This window comes from Scyliorhinus canicula, chromosome 14 (genome assembly GCF_902713615.1).
Source record: "Scyliorhinus canicula chromosome 14, sScyCan1.1, whole genome shotgun sequence".
In the NCBI taxonomy this organism is placed as follows: domain Eukaryota; kingdom Metazoa; phylum Chordata; class Chondrichthyes; order Carcharhiniformes; family Scyliorhinidae; genus Scyliorhinus; species Scyliorhinus canicula.
In genome coordinates, this window is record NC_052159.1 from 57,378,052 (window position 1) to 57,403,002 (window position 24,951).

The 24,951-nt window shown below is 45.1% G+C and overlaps 2 protein-coding genes across 5 annotated transcripts in view; one reads left to right on the plus strand and one right to left on the minus strand.

Annotated features, from left to right (window-relative positions):
• parp4 (poly (ADP-ribose) polymerase family, member 4) overlaps positions 1-19,027 on the minus strand; it is a 260,543-nt gene extending 241,516 nt beyond the window's left edge. Inside the window, 4 exon segments of the mRNA XM_038818701.1 lie at positions 10,700-10,880; positions 13,097-13,229; positions 18,037-18,133; positions 18,773-19,027. Coding sequence (XP_038674629.1) covers positions 10,700-10,880; positions 13,097-13,229; positions 18,037-18,041 — 319 coding nt within the window. The 5' untranslated portion in view covers positions 18,042-18,133; positions 18,773-19,027.
• A 15-nt stretch (positions 19,028-19,042) lies between these two features.
• Positions 19,043-24,951, plus strand: part of cenpj (centromere protein J) — a 120,718-nt gene continuing 114,809 nt past the window's right edge. For 2 of the 4 annotated variants that reach the window (XM_038818697.1, XM_038818699.1), the window contains exon 1: positions 19,064-19,213. Coding sequence is in view for 1 of the 4 variants with exons in the window: in XM_038818700.1 (XP_038674628.1) it covers positions 19,058-19,213 (156 nt within the window). In the remaining 3 variants the exon portion in view is untranslated. Of the gene's footprint in view, positions 19,214-20,910; positions 20,928-24,951 lie in introns of those variants that run through there. The other 2 variants (XM_038818700.1, XM_038818698.1) reach the window with 2 other exon arrangements.

Consider the following 24,951-nt stretch of genomic DNA (forward strand, 5'->3'; position numbering starts at 1 on the left):
GCTTCAATGAAGTTACTGTGAAAAGCCCCTAGTCGCCACATTCCGGCGCCTGTTCGGGGAGGCTGGTACGGGAATCGAACCGTGCTGCTGGCCTGCTTGGTCTGCTTTAAAAGCCAGCGATTTAGCTGAGTGAGCTAAACCAGCCCCTTCAGTACTCTGGGATGAAGATTATCAGGCCCATGCGTTTTGTCCGCCTTCAATCCCATTAATTTCCCCAAAACCATTTGTTTATTAATACTAATTTCTTGCAGCTCCTCACTAAAACTTGTGCGTCTCAGAACTTCCGGAACATTATTCATGTCTTCCTTTGTGAAGACAGAGCAAAGTACGAATTTAGTTCCTCAGCCATTTCTTTTTTCCCTGTTATGAATTCCCCCGTTTCTGACTGTAGGGGGCCTTATCTTAGTTTTTATTAATCTTTTTCTCTTTACATAGTTATAGAAGCTTTTACAGTCAGTTTTGATTTCCCCATTAGTTTACTTTCAAATTGTATTTTCCCCTTCTTAATCAATCCCTTGGTCTGTCTTCGCTGAATTTTTCTTCTTTTTGTTCCTACTTTTTCACAGTTACAAAGCCAGAGCTCAAAGTGTGGATAGGGGCAACTCCCTAATCCAGCTCCTTGCCTGCTCCAAAAACCAATTCAAATTGAATCCAATCGATGGTCCCCAAAAGAGAGACATACCAGATCCAGGCATTACACCTGACCTCACGCTCAAACGTAGCCAAAAGGCCGAGAAGCGATGCCTTTGCTGAATTTTAAACTGTTACCAATCCTCAAGTCTATTGCTTTTTTGGCTAATTTGTATGTCTCTTCTTTGAATCTAAAACTATCTCTAATTTCCCTTATAAGCCATGGTGTGGCCACAGTTCGCTTTCTACTCTTGCACCAAATAGGAATAAACAACTTTTGGAGTTCATCTATTCATTCCTGGAATGCCTGCCATTGCCTGTCCGTTGTCCTTCCTTTCAGTAATGTTTCCCAGTCCATCGCAGACAGCTCATGCCTCATACCATCACAGTTACCTTTATTGAGGTTCAGGACCTTGCGGAACGATTCTCTGGAAAATTTCTAAGTATGGTAGCGAGCGGGAATTGCTGCAAACTTCCTGGCGCTTGGCCCAGCGAGGCCGGCAACGCTATTCAACATTGACATCGACAGCAAAGAGTGAGTTTGGAAATTTGAAGCGAGGTGGGAATTGAATCCAATCAGTAAGACTGTTCCTTTATAAATTTCAGGAGTTTAAATTAATCTAGAATTGTGCAGTGAAGGTTAACAACACTGCACAATTCTAGATTAATTTAAACTCCTGAAATTTATAAAGGAACAGTCTTACCGATTGGATTCAATTTCCACCTCGCTTCAAATTCCCAAACTCACTCTTTGCTGTCGATGTCAATGTTGAATAGCGTTGCCGGCCTTGCTGGGCCACCCACTCACATAACTGGTTGGCAGTTAAGTGTCAGTCACCTTAATCTACTTTGATCTATAAGCAGGTTGGGGGGGGGGGGGGGGGGGAAGAGAGAGAGAGAGAGAGAGAGAGAGAGAGAGAGAGAGAGAGAGAGTCAACTCAGGCCAATTTAAAAGAGCAACTTGTAACTCACTCCCAGTGAACCAGAGAAGACATAGCCAGAGTGAGACACAGCAAAGTGTGAGTTTGGGAATTTGAAGCTAGGTGGGGAGGAGGTGCTTTTTAACCCTGGTAAGTAGTTTTTCTTTTCGTTGTCTAATTTATTTACTTATTCTTTCATTTTTTGGAATTGTGGTTGTATAAGTTTTTAAAAATAAATTTAGAGTACCCAATTATTTTTTCCAATTAAGGGGCAATTTAGCGTGGCCAATCCACCTATCCTGCATATCTTTTGGGTTGTGGGGGTGAAACCCACGCATACACGGGGAGAATGTGCAAACTCCTCACGGATATGGTTGTGTAAGTTAAGCTAAGGTTTAAGACATGGCAGGAGATCCCAGACCCGTGTCATGCTCCTTGTGTGCGAGGTGGGAGCTCAGGGACACGTCCACCGTCCCTGGCTCCTTCACGTGCAAGACTGCTCCGGAGCTGCAGATGGACTCACTTTGGAGCATCCACGATGCTGAGGACGTTGTCGATAGCATGTTTAGCGAGTTGGTCACACCGCAGGTGAAAGTTACTGAGGGAGATTGAAAATGGGTGACCAAAAGACAGAGCAAGAGTAGGAAGGCAGTGCAGGTGTCCCCTGCAGTCATCTCCCTGCAAAACAGAGATACCGCTTTGGATACTGTGAGGGAGGTGGCTCACCAGGGGAAGGCAGCAGCAGCCAGGTTCATGGCACCGTGGCTGGCTCTGCTGCGCAGCAGGGCACGAAGAAGAATGGCAGGGCTATAGTGATAGGGGACTCAATCGTAAGGGGAATAGACAGGCGGTTCTGCGGACGCAATTGAGACTCCAGGATGGTATGTTGCCTCCCTGGTGCAAGGGTCAAGGATGTCTCGGAGTGGCTGCAGGACATTCTGGGAAGGGGGAGGGTGAACAGCCAGCTGTCGTGGTGCACATAGGCACCAACGATATAGATAAAAAAATGGGACGAGGTCCTACAAGCTGAATTCAGGGAGTTAGGAGTTAAACTAAAAAGTAGGACCTCAAAGGTAGTGATCTCAGGATTGCTGCTAGTGCCACGAGCTAGTCAGAGTAGGACTGTCAGGATAGATAGGATGAATGCGTGGCTCGAGAGATGACCGATGTCCTCGGGGGGGGGGGGGGGGGGGGTTAGAGCTGTTGGTGGTGGGGGGAGGGGTTTGTTAGAGCTGTTGGGGAGGGTTTAAACTAATGTGACAGGGGGATGGGAACTGATGCAGGAAGTCGGAAGGTAGTAAAACAGGGTCAGAAACAAAAGGCAGTAAGGGGGAAAGTGTAAGGCAGAGAAGCCATAGTCAAAAATCAAAAAGGGTGACAGTACAAGGTACAGTGACTGAGGGGAGCTCAGTGAATAGGCCCAGTAATACTAAAAAGAATAAAACGGGAAGTAAAAACATAAATGGTAAGCGACGCGGCAGGTTGTTACATGAAGATATGGGTTCAACGACAAGGAAAATTAGGAGAAAAGTTAAGAGGAAATATAACTTAGGAGAGGTTACTGATCGAGGTGTTAAGATTCAAAACAAAGGTATAAAAGCCAGCATAAGTGTACTTTACCTGAATGCTCGTAGTATTCGGAATAAGGTAATGAGTTGATGGCGCAAATCATCGTGAATGACTATGATTTAGTGGCCATTATTGAAACATGGTTAAAGGATGGTCACGACTGGGAGTTAAATATCCGAGGGTATCAAGCTATTCGGAAGGACAGAGTGGATGGTAACGGAGGTGGTGTAGCTCTGTTATTTAAGGATGACATCTGGGCAATAGTAAGGGATGACATCGGTGCTATGGAGGATAAGGTTGAATCCATTTGGGTGGAAATCAGGAATAGTAAGGCGAAAAAGTCACTGATTGGAATAGTCAGTGAATAGGCCCAGTAATACTAAAAAGAATAAATACTCTTTTGGTATAGGCCACCAAATAGTAACATTATGGTGGGGCAGGCAATAAACAAAGAAATAACTGATGCATGTAGAAATGGTACAGCAGTTATCATGGGGGGTTTTAATCTGCATGTCGATTGGTTTAACCAGGTCGGTCAAGGCAGCCTTGAGGAGGAGTTTATAGAATGTATCCGCAATAACTTCCTAGAAAAGTATGTAATGGAACCTACGAGGGAACAAGCGGTCCTAGATCTGGTCCTGTGTAATGAGACAGGATTGATTAATCATCTCATAGTTAAGGATCCTCTCGGAAGGAGCGATCACAATATGGTGGAATTTAAAATACAGCTGGAGGGTGAGAAGGTAAAATCAAACACTAGTGTTTTGTGCTTAAACAAAGGAGATTACAATGGAATGAGAGAACAGCTAGCTAAGGTAGACTGGGAGCAAAGCCTTTATGGCGAAACAATTGAGGAACAGTGGAGAACCTTCCAAGCAATTTTTCACAGTGCTCAGCAAAGGTTTATACCAACAAAAAGGAAGGACAGTAGAAAGAGGGAAAATCAACCTGGGATATCTAAGGAAATAAGGGAGAGCATCAAATTGAAGGAAAAAACATATAGTGGCAAAGATTAGTGGGAGACTAGAGGACTGGGAAATCTTTAGGGGGCAACAGAAAGCTACTAAAAAAGCTATAAAGTAGAGAAAGATAGATTATGAGAGTAAACTTGCTCAAATTATAAAAACAGATAGTAAAAGTTTCCACAAATATATAAAACAAAAAAGAGTGGTGAAGGTAAATATTGGTCCTTTAGAGGATGAGAAGGGAGATTTAATAATGGGAGATGAGGAAATGGCTGAGGAACTGAACAGGTTTTTTGGGTCGGTCATCATAGTGGAAGACACAAATAACATGCCAGTGACTGATAGAAATGAGGCTATGACAGGTGAGGACCTTGAGATGATTGTTATCACTAAGGAGGTAGTGATGGGGCTAAAGGTAGACAAGTCTCCTGGCCCTGATGGAATGCATCCCAGAGTGCTAAAAGAGATGGCTAGGGAAATTGCAAATGCACTAGTGACAATTTATCAAAATTCACTAGACTCTGGGGTGGTCCCGGCGGATTGGAAATTAGCAAACGTGACGCCATGTTTAAAAAAGGAGGTAGGCAGAAAGCAGGCAATTATAGGCCAGTGAGCTTAACTTCGGTAGTAGGGAAGATGCTGGAATCTATCATCAAGGAAGAAATAGCGAGGTATCTGGATGGAAATTGTCCCATTGGGCAGACGAAGCATGGGTTCATAAAGGGCAGGTTGTGCCTAACTAATTTAGTGGAATTTTTTTGAGGACATTACCAGTGCAGTAGATAACGGGGAGCCAATGGATGTGGTATATCTGGATTTCCAGAAAGCCTTTGACAAGGTGCCACACAAAAGGTTGCTGCATAAGATAAAGATGCATGGCATTAAGAGTAAAGTAGTAGGACAGAGGATTGGTTAATTCATAGAAAGCAAAGAGTGGGGATTAATGGGTGTTTCTCTGGTTGGCAATCAGTAGCTAGTGGTGTCCCTCAGGGATCAGTGTTGGGCCCACAATTGTACATAATTTCCATAGATGATTTGGAGTTGAGGACCAAGGGCAATGTGTCCAAGTTTGCAGACGACACTAAGATGAGTGGTAAAGCAAAAAGTGCAGAGGATACTGGAAGTCTGCAGAGGGATTTGGATCTAAGTGAATGGGCTAGGGTCTGGCAGATGGAATACAATGTTGAAAAATGTGAAGTTATCCATTTTGCTAGGAATAACAGCGAAAGGGATTATTATTTAAATGATAAAATATTAAAACATGCTGCTGTGCAGAGAGACCTGGATGTGCTCATGCATGAGTCGCAAAAAGTTGGTTTACAGGTGCAACAGGTGATCAAAAGGGCAAATGGAATTTTGTCTTTCATTGCTAGAAGGATAGAGTTTAAGACTAGGGAGATTATGCTGCAATTGTATAAGGTGTTAGTGAGGCCACACCTGGAGTATTGCGTTCAGTTTTGGTCTCCTTACGTGAGAAAGGACGTACTGGCGCTGGACGGTGTGCAGAGGAGATTCACGAGGTTAATCCCAGAGCTGAAGGGGTTGGATTACGAGGAGAAGTTGAGTAGACTGGGACTGTACTCGTTGGAATTTAGAAGGATGAGGGGGGATCTTATAGAAACATTTAAAATTATGAAGGGAATAGATAGGATAGATGCGGGCAGGTTGTTTCCACTGGCGGGTGACAGCAGAACTAGGGGGCATAGCCTCAAAATAAGGGGAAGTAGATTTAGGACTGAGTTTAGGAGGGTTATGAATCTATGGAATTCCTTGCCCAGTGAAGCAGTTGAGGCTCCTTCATTACATGTTTTTAAGGTAAAGATAGATAGTTTTTTGAAGAATAAAGGGATTAAGGGTTATGGTGTTCGGGCCGGAAAGTGGAGCTGAGTCCACAAAAGATCAGCCATGATCTAATTGAATGGCGGAGCAGGCCCGAGGGACCAGATGGCCTACTCCTGCTCCTAGTTCTTATGTTCTTATTAATTGGTCCACTTAACGAGGCCTCACGAGCTTCAACCCCAAATGCTGACTCGCAAGCTGATTCGCAGGGAATGCACTCGCCAGCCCCCAACCCCCTCCCCCACCCCCCCCAACCCCCCTCCCGCCCCTTAACAAGGTTGAGCAGCATTTACTCAGCCAACCCCAGCTAGATCGCAACAATGGCGCAGAGGAGACCAGCCCCAAGATTCGGGGACGCTGACCTGGGGAAGCTCCTGAATGCGGTGGAGGCCAGGAGGGATGTCCTGTTCCCCTGAGGGTCATGGAGGGTGAGCCACAAAGCAGCCAGTGCTGCCTGGGACGAGGTGGCAGCAGCAATCAGCTGAGGGAGTGTGACCAGGAAGACTGGCCTCCAGTGTGGGAAGGTCAACAACCTACACCAGGAAACACAATGCGTAGTCACCAATGCGCCCCCTCAAGGGAGCATCCACCCTCCCCTCCCAAGCGACCCCATCAACCCCCCCCCCCCCCCCCCCACCCTCCAAACCCGGCGGTGGGGTGCCGGACTTGAGAATCCTCATTTCCTTTGAGGAGCGGGCCCTGGAGGTGGCCGAAGACAGGGCGGTCACCCACGCGGAGGATGGAGGCTGCCAAAGAGGTGAGGGACCACAGGGCTCCACCCGGAGGACCTGTCAAACGAGAGTAGAGATTGCCTTACTGACTGACCCGTCCCTCCCACTGACCACAAGTCCATTCTCCTGCAGGTCCTCCAGCCGACGGCGGAGGCCCATCCCAGGAAGACCTCTCTCCTGACTCCGAGGAGAACACCTCGGATGATGCAATCGTTATAATCGCGTCACAGCTGTTACTCCACCCTCCACCAGCACAGATACACTAACCTTGGTGGGAAACGTTGGTGGACTGGCGTCTGAGGCACAATCTGGTGAGCACCACTCTGATGATGCACATCTAGTGGAGGCAGGAACCCCCAGGCAAGACAGAAGTCGGAGGGCTGCTGGATCCCAGGAGCCAGCTGTGTCCCAACTTGATGCTGAGCCTATGGAACAGAGTTACCCGGAACTGATGGAGACGATAGGGTGTGGCAGGGACATTCAGTGGGAGATGTCAGCGTCACTCCAGCAGATCCATAGCCGATTGGAAGAGTCCCAAAGGCTACGGGCGCAGGAAATGGCGTCAGCAATGAGTGGCACGGAGGCCAACACTGCTCAGGTGGAGAGCTGGTGCACGACGTCAGCACCATGGGTGAAGGTGTCCAAGGCGTCGCTCAGTCGGTGACGGTCATGGCCGAGGGTCTCGACAGAATGTCTGCCTTGCTTGGGAATGTCACCCAGTACCAGGCCAACCTTGATGAGGTTCTGCGGGACATGTCATGCTCTCAGATGGGCACAGCCGAGGGGCTGCGGAGCTTGTCCCAGTGGCAAGTGGGCATTGCCGAGGGACTGCAGAGCATGGCCCGATCACTAGGGGATGTGTCCCAGTCACCGAGGAGCATCGCCAATGGCATCAACACTGTGGTGCAGACATTGGCGAACCACCAGGCCTGGCAGAGCCAGATGATGCAGGGGCAGATGGGGTTCCAACCAGCTGCCCTCCATCCCATGTTGGAGCCCAGGGCCCTCTGGGCTTACTAAATTGCTGTTTGTGGGAATCTGCCAGATGCAAACGGGTTGCTGGGTTTCCTTCAACTGCGACTACACTACAAAACATTATTTTGTTGGCTGAAAAGTGCTTTGAGACATCCTGCAGATCTTGAAAGGCACTCTATAAGCTCAAGTAATTTTAAAATGGGAAATAATTCCATTTTCGCTAGTCTTTCCACATAACTGAAAATCCCTTATTCCTGGCATCATTTTAGTAAATTTCCTCTGCACTCTCCACCAGAACATCATTAGTAAGGTGGCTCGACTTTAATACAGTATTCATGTATTTTTTTAATTAATTCAAGCAATGGAGGCATTGTTAGCTTGGCCAGCATTTATTAGCTTTGGGAAGGTGGTGGGTGAGCCATCTTCCTGTACCGCTGCAGTTCATGTGGTGTAGGTACATCCACAGTGCTGTTAGGGTGGGTGTTCCAGGATTTTGATCCAGTGGCAGCGAAGGAATGGTGATATGTTTCCAAGTCAGGATGGTGTGTGGCTCAGAGGTCTAATGATTTATTTATGTTTAGAACTTTCTTGTATCTGTATTCTATGCTGATATTTGCAAAGCCAAGGATTAATTTCCTTAAAAATAAATCAGCCAGTTCAAGTATCCTGCCACATTCAATGATCGTTTTGTTCCTGCACCTTCTTTGAAATTGCCCCATTTAATTTTTATTAGCGGTCCTTTTTTAATTTAATCTGTCATTTTGTCAGTCTTTCTATATCCTCCTGAAGTCGCCTACTATTTTTCTCATCAGTAATTACATGTTCAAGCTTTGCATTATCTGAGACTGAAATGATGACCCATACAACCATGTAGAAAAAAAGCAATGGGCCTAACACTGTCCTCCAAGGGCATCACCGTACACTGCTCTCTAGTCTATAAACAACTCATTCTCTTTAGCTTTTCGTTAACTTCATTGTTTTTCAGGTATTTAGAATCAGAGCAGGTTCCCTCCACAGGATAATTTTACAGTTCAGAACATAGCATTGAAAATAAACAGGTCCTCATAGACATGGCACTATTCTGCACACACACAGCATTCCTACCTTTTCTTGCACGAGTCTCAACCAAGTTGCTTGAACATATTCTCAGACAAGTACCACGTTCAATCCTTTGTAATTAATGCCCTTGCATTATTTTAAAAATTCATTTACAGGATGTGGGCATCATTGCCTGGACCAACATTTCTTGCCCATTCCTAGTTGCCCTCGAGAGAGATACTTGGAGGGGAACCTCCAAGTGGTGGTGTTCCCAGGTATTTGCTGGCCTTGTCCTTCTAGATGGTAGTGGTCATGTGTTTTGAAGGCTGATGAGTTCCTATAATGTATCTTGTAGATGGTACACACAGTTGCCATTAAAGCAATCAAGCGAGTTGCTTTGTCCAGGATGGTGTTGAGCTTCTTGAGTGTTGTTGGAGCTGCAATCACCCAGGCAAGTTCAAAGTATTCCATTACACTCCTGACTTGTGCCTTTGAGTTTGTGGACAATCCTAGCCTTTGACCTGTTCTGGTAACCACAGTATATATATGGCTGGTCCAGTTCAGTTTCTGGTCATGCCCTAGGACATTGATAGCGGGGGATTCAGCGATGGGGGTGTTATTGAATTTCAAGGGCGATGGTTAGACTGGCACTTGCATGGCACAAATGTTGCTTGCCACTTGTCAGCCCAAGTGTGGATATTGTCCAGGTCTTGCCACATTTGGACATGGACTGCTTCATTATCTGAGGAGTCACAAATGATTCTGCACATTGCAGTCATGTGCGAACATCCCTACTTCTGATCTTACGATGGAAGGAAAGTAATTGATGAAGTAGCTGAGATGGTTGGGCCTAGGATCTTACTGCGAGGAACTCCTATATCAATGCCCTAGAGCAAAGATGATTGACCTCCAACCACACAACATCTTCCTTTGTGCCAGGTAAGACCCAACCACTGGAGGGTTTTCCATCTGATTCCCATTTACTCCAGTTTTGCTCGGGCTTCTTAATGCCATATTCAGTCAAATGCTGCCTTGATGTCAAAGGCAGCCACTCTCACTTCCCCTTTTGTTCATGTTTTAACCAAGACTGTAATGAGGTCAGGAGTTGAGTGGCCCTGACAGAACACAAACTGAGTGTCCGTGACCAGGTCATTGCCGAGGAAGTGCTGCTTGATCGCACTGTTGACGACCCCTTCCATCACCTTACTGATGATAAAGAGTAGACTAATGGGGCAGTAATTAGGCAGGTTGGATTTATCCTGTTTCTTATGTACAGGAAATACCTGGGTAATTCTCCACATTGCCGGGTAGATGCCAATGTAGTAGCTGTACTGAAACTGCTTGGCTAGGGGCGCGGCAAGTTCTGGAGCAAGTCTTCTATACTATTGCCGGAAGAGGCATAAAGCTCATTCCTTTTTTGCATGTGCACTATTCTCAAACATGTGCTGTCACATATGTACAGATCCTAATCATACATACACAAGGTTCTCAGAGACACACACAGGCACACATACACACACGATGCTTGTCACCGGTCTTCCCCAAGGTTCAATCATAAGATAGCAGGTCAAAAGATGTTAGGTAACCAAGGGGGCAGGCATCTGGACAATGTTCCTGCTAAGTCGTGCAGGTACGTGATGGGGCAGCAGGCTAAAAAACACCGTTTGTTCATTGAAAAATAATGTACCAGTGCATTAAAAAAAATTTAACAAGGAAATTTAAAAGAGCGCACACTGGAAAAGATAGGCCGCCCAGAACGACTAATGTTCATAGGGAACATCGCAAACAGACCTCAAAAGTTGAAATATCTGTGCAATTTGTGAAGGATTTAAATTGTATATTGAACTGAGGGGAGCTCCAGGAACCTAAAATGCAGAGTCGAGCCTTGGTGAAACATTGGTTGCAAAATTCTCAACAGTCCTAGGCGATCTTTGCAACTGTACCGCACAAGCTATTTGTTCATCAGTTTTACCAGTTTAATACCTATATGTGGTCATATGACAGAGTTAGTCCATTTTCACAGTGTACCTACCATCATCATTCGCACAAGGTGTTGGTTCACATGGTTTGTAGCAGCCGACATCCAAACGTTTACCTTCTTTAATGCAGTTAGGTATATAATCCAGATTTACAACAGGAATATTATATTTCTGGATGGCTTTCAGTCTACAAGAACTCATGGTATTGAGGTCAGATGCGACAACGTGGGTACACTGTAAAATTAAACAAGAAAAGGACTGATTTCTGAAGCAATTATATTTGAAAATAATCATGATCAGTCCAGTGAGCTATTAATATTTCAGTAACAAGGTAACTTGCCTTGCATTAAATCGCCAATACTTGTAATTGGTGCTGGTTGCTTGATTTGACTGTGAATTATTACAATTTTGCTAGGGTGTGGATGGGGAGTGGATGTGGGGAAAAGTGCAAGTGCAGTGTCAGTTACAACTTACAATGCATTGCACATATGATAGAAAATGGAACACAATTTTATGCGTACTTATGCACTATGGAAGAAAATCATACACTGAACCAGTTCATATCCAGTTGAGGAAAGGTCATCGGCCTGAAACTTTGGGACAACGGGAGTCTCGCCCGCTGGTTGAGAGCTGGTGCGCAGAGGCATGAGGAGGGTTGTGGTTTACAGTGTCTCCCACCCCCTTACAAATGCCAGATCTCTCACTCCGATAGTTCCTGGCTACCCTGGATGGCTGACAGTACTTGTTGGGAGCTCTTCAGAGGCCACAAGAAAGCTGGGAAATCCCCGAGTAAGCACTAAACCACAGTGGGCTCAGGGGTAATAGTATCAACTAGCCTAATTGACATCCTGCCGCCAGCACCTGGGAATCCTATGTTCATCTCTTTCCCACTGCAACATAAATGGGTGAGGTTTTATCGCTGCCAGACAAGTGGGCTCAGCAGCCATGTTTCCCACCATGATGGGCAGCATTAAAATCAAGCCCAAAAATTGTTTCGCTCTCCACAGATGCTACAGACCTGCTGAGTATTTACAGCATTGCCTGTCTTTATTTAATCTCTTGACATGGGTAGAGCTAACAAGAATCACTCAATGGACCATAGCATAAAATAGCTGTGAAATGGTTACTCACTGCTCTCTGGCTTTGGGAAATCTATTTGCTGGCAAGCTCTCATTATACACAGAGTTACCATTTATATAGCAGATTAAAAACGTTGACAGCGGGATGCCTGCATGGGAGGGCGGAACCCAAGAACAGGAATGTACATGCATAAGTCTTTGAAGGCAGCAAAACATGTTGAGAAAGTGGTTAAAAAGGCATACAATCCATGCGTCGGAAAATGGCTTGCACAAAACATGGGAGCCATTCATCCGATTGTTCCAGGACCTGTTTGTGGCCAGAAAATAAGTAACCATGAGCCAGGACGAAGTAGCCAAGATGCAATAGGAAAAGTGGGGTGGTGGAAGACGCGGGGAAACAAGAAAGTGTAGCCAAACCCAGCGAGAGAAAAGTGGGTAGTAAGGAGGAGGGAAGGTGGGGGGAGGGGGAAAACAATGGAGGAGAACCAGGAGGGAGAAAAGAGAGGGGAACACAAGCGGGATAGAAAACACGGCTCATGCAAATAAATAATAGAAACCGAAATGTAAATAGTATTAGGTGCCCCCCCCTTGTAAAAAAAAACATTTTTCATTCTGTGTGTATTTGTATTTATGTATAATAAACCCAATAAAAACAAAAAATGACATACAGGACTTTTGGCTTTATAGAAGTATAGAATTTAAAAGCAGAGGAGTTATAATAAACCTTTGTAAAACACTAGTAAGTGCCCAGCTGGAGAATTATGTCCAATTCTGAGCACCACAATTTAGGAAGGATCTCAAATCCTTAGATGATAATAATCTTTATTATTGTCACAAGTAGGTTTACATTAACACTGCAATGAAGTTACTGTGAAAATCCCCAAGTCGCCACAGGGAAAGTGGCGACTAGGGGCTTTTCACAGTAACTTCATTTGAAGCCTACTTGTGACAATAAGCGATTTTCGTTTCATTTCATTGCCTCCCTTATGTATGTTTTAAAAGAAACACAATCCCTCTTCATGTATGCAGCTTTTGGTCCAAGGTGCTAGCTCTTCTGCCTAAAATTCACTGATTCTGTTATTGGCCATAGCTTATAACACTGAGCATGGGACAACGTAACTGATGCAGAAATATATATTTAATTCTACATTATAACTGTTACTATGATGTGGTAAGCATGATTTAACAGCTATAATAATGAATTATTGGTTAAAGTCAGTCTTGCATTGGATTTTAGATTAATTAATTGAATCAAAATACAACGTTGCATTAAATACCCCAAAATTAGTCAAAATAGGATTATTCCATAATAAATGCATAATAAATGTTAACATTAGTGCAGACAAGCATATATGGTAATCTAAGTCATACCTGTCGATTGACCAGATAGGAAATTATTCCATTATTGTTCTTAATAGCAGTCTTCAACTTGTTTTTCTCTTTTATGGGTAACTCCTTCACATTCAGAACGACCACACAGTCAGTAAATAGAGCCATGGTACTCCTGCTCAAGCAAGACAATTTGCTTGAGTACACTTTGGAATTACTTCATACTGAACAGTAACTAACAACATTTAACAAAAATATTGTGATGTACAAGGTTATTTCTTTATCAAAGTTATCCATTATTCTGTAACCAGTTATATAATTTCAGTACAAGGTAGCATTTTTTCATGAAGTAGTTATTGGTATTGCAGTTTGTCCACAGAAGAAATAGTTTAGTTTAAGATGCAACTTGGTGATGAGGTTCTACTCGTAGAATGCAACTTCTTGACATTTATATCAATTTAGTGCTCAATAAGATTTAAAATCTTAAATTAATGTACTCATCAAATTACTAAAGAAGGATGCGGAGAAGCCGTTCGACAGAATTGAGTGGGTGCACCTCTTTGAGATATGGGGGGGTGGGGGGAGCGGTTTTTGGCTTTGGGCTAAAATTTATTTCATGGATTATGCTTTTGTACAGGGCCCCCAACAACAGTGTATGTACTAATGCCCTGAGCTCTGGTTATTTCCAACTGAACAGGGAGTTGGATGTGAGATGATGCATTTTGGTAGATCAAATCAGGGCTGGACCTACTTAGTTAATGGTAGGGAGTTGGGGAGAGTTACAGAACAAAAAGATCTATGAGTACAGGTTCAGAGCTCTTTGAAGGTGGAGTTGAAGGTGTACAGTGTGGTGAATAAGGCATTCAACATGCTAGGTTTTATTGGTCAGAATATTGAATACAGGAGTTGGGACGTCTTGTTGAAGTTGTACAAGACATTGATAAGACCATACTTGGAATACTGTGTTCAGTTCTGGTCACCCTATTATAGGAAGGATACTGTTAAACTAGAAATTTAATTGAGGATTCTACCAGGGCTTGATGGTCTGAGTTATAAGGAGGGGCTGGGACTTTTTTCCCTGTAGCGTAGGAGGCTTAGGTGTGATCTTATAGAGGTCTATAAAATAATGAGGAGCACAGATAAGGTACATAGTCAGCATCTTTTCCCAAAGGTAGAGGAGTTTAGAACTAGAGGTCATAGGTTTAAGGTGAGAGGTGCAAATGAGACCAGAGTGGAAATTTCGTCACACAGACGGTGATGAGCATCTGGAACGGGCTGCCAGAGGCAGTGGTAGAGGCGGGTACGATTTTGTCTTTTAAAAAGCAGTTAGTCAGTTACATGGGCAGGACGGCTATAGAGGGATATGGGCCAAATACGGGCAAGTGGGACTAGCTTAGTGATAGAAACTGTGTGGCATGGACAAGCTGGGCTGAAGGGCTGTAAACATCTATGACTCTGAGTACAAGTAAGGGGAGTCCGTCAACTCTTCTTTTTTTGCCTTATGGTAATCTACCAGATGGAGGGGGATGGAGCGTGGGGAGATGGAGCATAGGGTGTCCTTAAATGTGGACGATCTATTGTGGGGGAGATAATGGAGCTGGTCAAGAGGTTTGGCTCCTTTTTGGGGTAAAAACTAAATGTGGGCAAGAGTGAATTTTTTCCGATGAACCCTCCGGGAAGGGGAGCTGAGCTGGGGAGGCTGCCATTTCATCCAGCCAAGACGAGCTTCCGATATCTAGGTGGCCCATGCTCCATAAACATAGCTTTTCTAGTCTAGTGGATGGGGTGAAGGCTGATTTGAAAAGATGCCCTCCCTCTGACCTTAGCGGGACAGTGAAGATGAATATTCTGCCAAGGTTTTTGTTTATGTTCCAGTGCTTCCCAGTCTTTTTCCTCAAAGCTTTTGTTTGCAGGGTTAACAAATTGATATCTATTTTTGTTTGGGCTGGTAAGACTCTCGGGTTCATAAGTCGTTTTTGCAAAAGGAAAGGCAGTCGCGAGGGGAGTTGGCATTATTTAATCTGCTACGCTAATACTGGGCGGCAAATAGTGATAAGGTGCGGGCATGGTTCAAAGATCTGGACTCTACATGGGGACGGATAGTGGAGGCTTTGTGCTTAGGGTTAAGTGCGAGTGCCCTGGTTACAGCACCGCCTCCTTTTTTCCCTGCCAGGATCTCTTTGAGCCTGGTGGTGATACCATTGAGAATTTGGCATCAGTTAAGGCAGCATTTCAAACTGGGCTCCATGTCGCTGTTGGCTCTGATCTGCAGGAACCATAGGTTTGGGCCGTCTTAAATTCATTGTCTAGGGGTTGGAGAGGTTTAGAGACACGTTTCTGGAGGGTAAGGTCGTTGGACTAGAGTAGTTGTTAAAGAAGTTCTAGTTCCTGTAAGGGAATGTATTCATGTACTTTCAGGTATGTGATTTTATAGCAAGGAGCTTCCTTTGTTTAACCTGGTACCATCGCCTTCGCTTACGGACATGGTCCTGTCCTTGGCCGAGTTGGAGGAGGGTAAGATTTCAGATGTCTATGGGCAGATGTTGTCGACGGAGCAGGATCTCTGGAGGAATTTAAGAGGAAGTGGGAGGGTGAGCTGGGTTTGGTTTTTGAGGGGGGAGTGTGGATTTTTACAGGGTCAACTTCACATTTTAACGTGCGAGGTCAAGCCTGATCCAGTTCAAGGTGGCACACAGGGCGCAGCTGATTAGGACGTGCAAGAGTGGATTCTTCTCGGGAGTGGAGGATAAGTGTGAGCAGTGCTCTAGGGGGCCAGCAAATCATAAGCACATGTTTTGGTCTTGCCCCAAGTTGGTTAGTTTCTGGGTCTCCTTTTTTGATAAAAAGTCAGGGATTTGGGGCACTCGGCTGGAGTGGCCCTTTGGTGGCCATTTTTGGAGTATTGGACTTGCCAGTGCTGCAGACTAGGGCAGATGTCCTAGCCTTCGCTTTGCTAATAGCCTGGAGACGTGTTTGGTTTGGGTGGAGGTCCCTGGTGCCATCAAGGCCTTGGTTTGGTTGGTAAACCTGGTGTAATTCTTGCACCTGGATAAGATTAAGTATAACATGGTGGGGTTAGCGGAAGGGTTGTACTCGAGGTGGCACCCTTCATCTCCTTTTTCAGGGAAATGCTAATCCTTAAGTCAGATTGAGGTTTTGTTTTCTTTGCGGAGGGATGAGGGGGTATACTTGAGGAATAATATGAGGTTGGGATTTGTTGTATTGTTATGTTTGTAATAAATAAAATTTTGCTTGTATAAAAATATCTATTTTTAAAAATCACCCATGATTATTGCTGTCTGTTTATCATAACCAGCAAATATTTCTTCTTGTATACTTCGTTACCTTGTGGTTTACTGTTTGGGGCCTGCTGACTACTCCCGCTATTGACTTCTTTCCCCTTCTATTCCTTATTTCCATCCAAACCGATTCTATATGCTGACCTCCCAAACCTAGATCATCTCTAACTATTGCACTAATGCCATCCACGATCAACAATGCAACCTCTCCACTTTTACTTAGTTTCCAATTCTTTTGAATGTCATATACTCAATATTTAGAACCCAATTCTCATCATCCTGTAGCCATGTCTTCATCATAGCTCAGTTCATATTTATTTACTTCAATATTCGCTATCAATTAATTTACTTTGTTGAGTGCTACAGAGCATCTAACTTTCCTTTTTTGTTATCATTGTGACATATCGTCTTGACTATTCGTTTATCCATATGTTTTATTTCTTATCCCCTTCCTGCTATTCTATGACCCTCATTTCCCATATTACTATTATGGTTTTCTGCCTTGAATCTACCCAAGCTTGATCCTTTGGCCCCTTTTTTTTAGTTCAAAGTCTTTTCTATTTCCCTAGTTATTTGATACACAAGACGATTCATCCCAGCTGATTCAGGTGTAGACCGTACCAATGATGCAGCCTCTCCTTGCGCCAGTACTAATGCCAGTGCTCCAAGAATTGGAACCCACTTCTCCCAAATCAGACTTTGTGTCACGCACTAATTTCCCAAATCTTATTTGTTTTATGCCAATTTGCACGTGGTTCAGGTAATAATCCAGAGATTATCATTGAGGTTCTACTTCTTAATTTGGTATCCCATTTCTCATACTGACTATGCAGAACCTCTTTCCTTGTCCTGCCTACGTAGTTGGTACCTACATAGGAAGACTGGATCCTCCCCCTCCCACTGCAAATTCTGCTCCATCCCGGAGCAGAACCTTGGAACTGGGCAGGCAACACAGCCTTCTGGACTCCTTTTTGCTACAAAGAACAGTGCCAATGCACCTCACTAGCCTGTTCCCTGCTAGCACTACATGTTTGCTCCCCCACCTGAATAGCCATGGTGCCATGGCTAGTCTGTTCATCCACCTAGCAGACTTTCACCCACAAAGGTTGTGAACATCTCAAATCTGTTTGACAATTGTGAAAGTGAGGGGCTCTTCCACTACCCTCTACCTGCCTCACTCATGGTCACAACCTCCTGTTCCTCACTGCTGACCAAAACATACAACCCTATTCTAAAAGGCATGACTGTCTCCTGGAGCAAGTCACCAGGTATTTCTTCCCCTCCCTTATGTTGCAGTGTCTGCAGGTTGGGTTCCAGATAAATAGTCCTGATCCAGAATTGCTCTAGCTGCATACAGTTTCTGCAGACGCGTTTGTCATAGACCACCTTGATGTCCAAAATCTCTCACATTCCACTGTTGCAACACACCTGTCCAGTCTCATGTAAATTAACATAATTTACTGAATTAAATTATTCCTATGCATACCACACCTCTTTCTGCCGTGCACCGAATTCCCATGACAATCTAAATCACTGCTCGCTCAATCTTACTCAGTTAATTGACATAACTGCCACTCTAGACAGTTCTCTACTTAAGAAGCCAGCCTAATTTCCTTGAAGGTTAATACTATTTCTTGATTCTAAATCTATAGCTAAACCTGAAAAGGACTTAGCAGAACTTACCACATGTGCCAATGTAATTTGCTACTCGGTCAAGGTCTATCACTTTGGTGTAGTCCTCTCTCTCCTCGCACACCTTTTACAAATTTGCCATGAGGGGCTGTAAGCAATATAGATAAGCGTATAACATTACAAAGAGCTAATGTTTGGGTTAAGAAGAGCATTTTTAAATGAGAACTTTTTAATTATAGTAAATGTATACACACAAGAAATTGTAAATACTTCTATAAAATAGGGTTTGAATGCCCTACGACACAAAAACGAACTTATTTTGTGGTTTGGCTCTTCAATACAATAAGAATGTTTCTCAGGGGTTGTTTCAGTACCCTTGGGAGGTCAAAAGGGTTCAGTGTCTAGCAAGATCAAGGGCGATTAGGGCTGGGCAATAAATGTTGGCCTTGCCATTAACACCTTAGTTCAATCTTCCCAAATGTTATTTACACCTACCGGAATCATGTAATTTTGTGTTTACAATTCAAAAGTTTTTATTACAAATGGGAGAATTCGATTTGATTCGACATGTTTTTATTTGTATAACTAGTCCCTACAAAATTATCCTTAAATCCTTCGTGCCGCAATCATGACTTCTCTCCGCGCTCTGCAATTACATCACCGGCAAATGTGAGGTTGTCCGGTCCCGGTCTCACTTCCACTGTTGTTCTGTACGTCGTGGTGGAGGCTGGAAAATAAAACATGTATCCATATAGCACAATCTTACCCCAAAAAATCCCTCACATACCTCAGTTCCCTCTTTTGGTAATTATGGAGACTCCTCGCCAGTTCCGGAACATTAAGCCAACATATATTTCCTACATCCGGAACAACCAAATGTTCCTGAAAGGGACTTTGGTCATCAGAAGCAATTTGCGCTGAGTGGTACTGCACTAGGCACAAGCCCTATCCAACCCACACACCCAATAAGCAGCAGCAGGACGTGGAGATTCCAGCTTGACCGAGACTGTAGTTCTTGGAGGAGAGCCCCTGCTAAGGACTACAATACCCAGAGTGCTTAGAGACCAGGCGCATGCTCGGCGAAGACGGCGGTTTAACGTTTCAAAATGGCGGTAGATTTGAGAGCGGTTTGGAACAGTTGGCTTTGGCAGTTAAGTTGTCGCTCTCGTGCACGCTGGGCAAGTGTTGGCTGCCCGCTCCATCCAGGCAGCGCCGACAATTAGTGATTGTAAGTTTCCCCATGGCGTTTAAACTAAATACAGTGCGAGCTAGGGTTTATTCTGGTGATGATTGTGGAGTTTCCTTGTCGCGTCTCCTGATGTTACCTTACCTGTTTTCATTCCTGCATCTTCAGTTTGTATGAATATTGAAGCTGTGAACGGGATTACAGATTCAGACTCGGTGGGAGCCTTTGACAGTGTCTGCTGATGAAACCATCAAATGGGGACTTAACAAAAGGCCAAAGCGCTAGAGCTGAAAAATAAGCGATGGACCTATGCAGTAATATCATAAGCGCAATGGGACATTTTACGAGGTGATAGGTGCAACGTAAATTGACGTTTGTAAGGCCTCCAGCGAGTGTTGTTGCTATTTTCGAACATGTTAACGTTTTACAGGCTGCTTCAGGCAGATGTGATGAAAAGTAGTGGACATAGTTGATGAGGGTTTTGTGGTCGATGTTTTAGTTGTTAAGAGTACCACACAATGGTTTAAAAAATTGAATTCTTGACTTTATAGATAGAGCCATGGAGTACAAGAGCAAGTAAGTTCTGCTTACATCATTATAAAACATCAGTTAGGGCTAGCTGGTGTGTTGTAACCTGTTCTGGGCATCATGCTTTTGGATGTGTGTCAGAACAATGGCAAGGGTGCGGAGAAGATTTACTAGAACGTGGCCATGGAAATTAAGACCTTGTTATGTGGCGAGGTTAAAGAACCTTAACCTAACCTATGATTATCCCTCTCTCCAGTTGCTCCGTCTGGACTTGTAGACTTAATTACCTGCAAAGACTTGCATCCAAAGTATCGTATTGCATCTTTGACTTTGTCTATATATATGTTTCTGGAACCCACCTCTTCATTCACCTGAGGAAGGAGTGGCGTTCTGAAAGCTAGTGATTTGAAACAAACCTGTTGGACTTTAATTTGGTGTTGTAAGACTTCTTACTGTGCTTACCCCTGTCCAACGCCGGCATTTCCACATTATATCCAGTATAACCACAGGAAACATTCAAGATGGATGACATGAGGAAGATGCTTTTAATCAGCAAGTTAGGGTAATCTGGAATTCGCCGTCTGATCGTGGGGTGGAAGAAGATTGAATAATAACATGCAAAATGGAATTGGGTAAAATAATTGAAAATGAAAGATTTGCTGGGATATGGGGGGGGGGGGGGGGGGGGGGGGGGAGCAGGAGAGTGGGACTTTTTCAAAGAGCCATCATCACCACGATGACCCAAATGGTTTCTGTGTTATATTATTCTACGATTCCATAAGAACAGAACATACTGGGAGAACTGTGTTGTGTGTGTTTCAGATTTCCAGCAGCTGCGATATTTAGTTTTTCGTGACCTAAGTAACAATGAATGAACAAAGAGGAAACATTTCATAGAATTTACAGTGCAGAAGGAAGCCATTCGACCCATCGAGTCTGCACCGGCCCTTACAAAGAGCACTCTACTGAAGCCCACGTACCTACCCTATCCCAGTAACCCTCAAAACATTTTTTGGGCACTAAGGGAAATTTAGCATGTACAATCCACCTAACCTGCACATCTTTGGACTGTGGGAGGAAACCGGAGCATCTGGAGGAAACCCACGCAGACACGGGGAGAATGTGCAGACTCCGCACAGACAGTGACCCAGCCGGGAATCGACCCTGGAGCTGTGAAGCAACTATGCTAGCCACTATGTTGCTGTGCTGCGAATGTGAAACATTGCAGGTATCCATATCCTGACTCCACTCAACTCGTGTCGTGTCAATTGTATTATCAGATAAGCATTTAAGAACTCGAAGCATTATAAAGAAAGTGAAGCGCTTGACGAAAATGTGTGAAAATGGGAAGGATGGAAATCCAGGGGCGTAAGTATGATATTAAAACCGATTTGAAAATCAAACAGAAGGCAATGAAAAACAAATGTAAGAATTGACTTTACGTGGCATCTTTCAAGACTTGGATATGTCTTCAATGCTACCTTTTTGAAGTGTAGTCACTTATAATTATAGAACAACACAGAAGAAGCCACTTGGGGCCCATTGAGAATCTAGTTAACCCATTCTCTTACTATTTCTCAATCCTTGCACATTTTTCCCTGAAAGTTTTTGCTTTTGAAGGCTACTTCTGAACATGCTGCTTGTCGTGTAGGAAAGACTGAATAATGTTGATAAAGCACAATGGGCCAAAGAGCTCAGAAAAGAGAAAATAACAGCTTGACAGACAGGGTGCAGTACTCCTGTCAATAGTGCGCCTTTCTACTTCTAAAAAAATTTAATGGAATGCTTGAGGAGTGTAGTTGAGGTAAGTAGACAATTGCAGGTGAATACCAGAGGTGTAGTTGAGGTAAGTAGACAATTGGGCAAAAATGCCCATTTTGTATGGGCTTCTGAGGAGGAACGTGCGGCCATTTGGGATTTGATACAGCATGTTGACCTCTGGGATCTATGTGAACAGGCCAAGAAACATCTCTTTCACCAATTGGACTAAATTTCTTACTGAGGCTTGCTGATCCAAGATGTGAAAATCTTAATATTTAATTTGATGTAAAATCAGTTACAGATTGAGAAATAGAGAGGGAAAGATGAGATTGAGAGGGAGAAAATAGATAAAGTCTTAAAAGAAATAATTTTTTATTCTTGAAGAGTCTGCAAAATTAAGGTGATCATGCTATGATGGTTATTAATCATGCAGTCATCCTGCATCTGGACCTGACTTGGAGTTATGGGCCAGGGCTATTACCTGGGGATTCAGCTGTTGGCTAAGTCTAAGGTTTCATAAATATGGAAATTTAGTGCTGTGTATTGTGCAAGATATGAACTGATGTCTGTGGAATTACCTCAGCATTGCCTGCATATCATTGTCAATATCTGAATTACAGAAATTATGAACACTACCATTTTCTCCAAATGTGTCCTCGCACCTTTTCAGGAAAATTGATTAAATATTTAAACATATTTTTGCATCTGAAGGAATGTCAAGCTAGGAGATGAGAACACTTCAATAGGAATCATTTTTGTTTTCTGTGGCAAAGAGTTGCCGCAGGGATAATAGAAATTTTAATCTCCGAGGACAGACGAGGTTGGGATGGTTAGGATGAAAGCTTTCAAAATCTGAAACCCAGCACCAACAATAACTTTTCTTTCATGTAATGATTTAACATAGTTACACATCAGTTAAATATTGAGATGTTTCTCAGAAGTGTTATACAGACCTAATTAGACAACAAGATCCAAAGGAGATAGGATAAGTTAGCAAACGTTTGGTCAAAGAGTAGGTTTTAAGGCACATCTTAAAGGAGAAGAGGGGTAGAAAGTTCTGGGGGACAAAACCAGAGATGGAGCTAAAGCTGTTGATGGTGGTACTGCTACCAGTGATGAAGAAAATGTAATGTGAGATGCGCATAAGATAGAACTGGAAGAGCGCAGAGTTCTAAAGGGTGAGGGAGGTGGTTATAGGCCTGAAGTAAAGTACCAAGATGGGAAGGGATTTCTAAATGTGGATGAGACCCTCTGGGTTTAGGAGCCATGTAAGTCAAAGAGCACGTGGGTAGATTGGTGAATGGGATTTTATGCGAGTTAACATGTGTGCAGCAGAGTTTTGGATGACGTCTGGCTTTTGGAGGGTGGAAGATGGGATGATGATCAGGAGAGAATTGCAGTGGCCAAGTCTTGAGGTGACAAAGGCATCGTTTTAGAGCAGGTAAGTTGAGTCAGGTGCAGAGATGGGTAATGTCACAGAGGTGCAATAGGCAATCTGTTTGAGTGCAGATATGTAGCTGGAAGCTCAACTTTAGATTAGATAGGATGCTAAGCAGCCTGGGTCAGCAGGAGTCGGCTGACTTACGGAAGTACAATGACCGGAGTTACGCAGCTAGGGGGGGGCCCTAGCTTGGGGGTGGGGGGGGGGGGAAGAGGGAGGGGATACCGGGTTGCTACTGGAATGGCCAAGAAGGAGCTGGAGCGTGCAGAGGGGATCAGGATGGCGGTCTGTTGCTGGGGGGAACGGGCACATGACGGACTACGGAAAGGTGATGGCTAGTCGACGGGGGAGGGGGGCAGGTGGCCCTCCGATTCGGCTGATCACCTGGAATGTGAGGGAACTGAATGGGCCGGTCAAACGGTCCTGCGTGTTCACGCACCTGAGGGGGCTGAAGGCGGACGTGGCTATGCTTCAGGAGACTCACCTGAAGGTGGCGGATCAGGTCAGGTTGAGGAAGGGATGGGTGGGCCAAGTGTTTCATTCGGGGCTGGATGCAAAAAACCGGGGGGTGGCGATCCTCGTGGGGAAGAGGGTGTCGTTTGAGGCGTCGAGTGTGGTGGCAGACAGCGGCGGGAGGTACGTGATGGTGAGCAGCAAGCTGCAAGGGGAGCGGGTGATGCTGGTCAATGTATGTGCCTCGAATTGAGATGATGCGGGTTTCATGCAGCGCATGTTGGGCCGGATTCCAGATTTGGAGGTGGGGGGCCTGATAATGGGGGGGGGATTTCAACACGGTGCTGGATCCGCCACTGGATCGATCCAGTTCTAGGATGGGTAGGAGGCCTGCGGCAGCTAAGGTGCTGAGGGGGTTTATGGACCAGATGGGAGGGGTGGATCCTTGGAGGTTCGCGAGGCCGAGGACCAGGGAATTTTCATACTTCTCCCATGTGCATAAGGCCTACTCCCAGATCGACTTCTTTGTTTTGAGTAGGGCGCTGATTGCGGGGGTAGTAAACGCTGAGTACTCGGCGATAGCCATTTCTGACCATGCCCCACATTGGGTGGACCTCGAGCTGGGGGAGGAGAGGGACCAGTGCCCGTTGTGGTGCTTGGAGGTAGGGCTGCTGGCGAACGAGGATGTGAGGGGGCGGGTTCGAGGATGCATCGAGAGGTACCTGGAGGCCAATGATAATGGGGAGGTCCGAGTGGGGACGGTCTGGGAGGCGCTGAAGGCGGTGGTTCGGGGGGGAGTTGATCTCCATTCGGGCCCACAGGGAGAGAGGGGAGCAGAGAGAAAGGGAGAGATTGGTGGGGGAGATGCTGAGGGTGGACGCGGAGGCCCCGGAGGAGGGATTGCTGAGGGAGCGGCGCAGCCTTCGTGCTGAATTCGACTTGTTGACCACCAGAAAGGCAGAGGCTCAATGGAGAAAGGCTCAGGGTGCGGTGTACGAGTATGGGGAGAAGGCGAGTAGGATGCTGGCACACCAGCTCCGTAAGCGGGATGCGGCTAGGGAGATTGGTGGAGTTAAGGACCGGGGAGGAAATGTGGTGCGGAGGGGGGTAGACATTAATGGATCTTCAGGGACTTTTATGAGAGACTATATCGGTCCGAACCTCCGGTGGAGAAGGGTTGGATGGGGTGCTTTTTGGACCGGCTGAGATTCCCGAGGGTGGAGGAGGGACGGGTGGAGAGTCTGGGGGCGCCAGTTGAGCTTGAGGAGCTGGTTAAAGGGATAGGGAACATGCAGTCGGGGAAGGTGCCGGGCCGGATGGGTTCCCGGTTGAATTTTACAAGGCGTATGCAGACCTGCTGGGCCCCCTGTTGGTTAGGACCTTCAACGAGGCGAGGGGGGGGGCTTGGCCCCTGACGATGTCTCGGGCACTGATCTCCTTGATACTTAAGCGAGACAAGGATCCCCTGCAGTGTGGGTCATACAGGCCGAACTCACTTCTGAATGTGGACGCCAAGTTGTTGGCAAAGATCTTAGCCACGAGGATAGAAGATTGTGTGCCGCAGGTTATCCACGAGGATCAAACTGGGTTTGTGAAG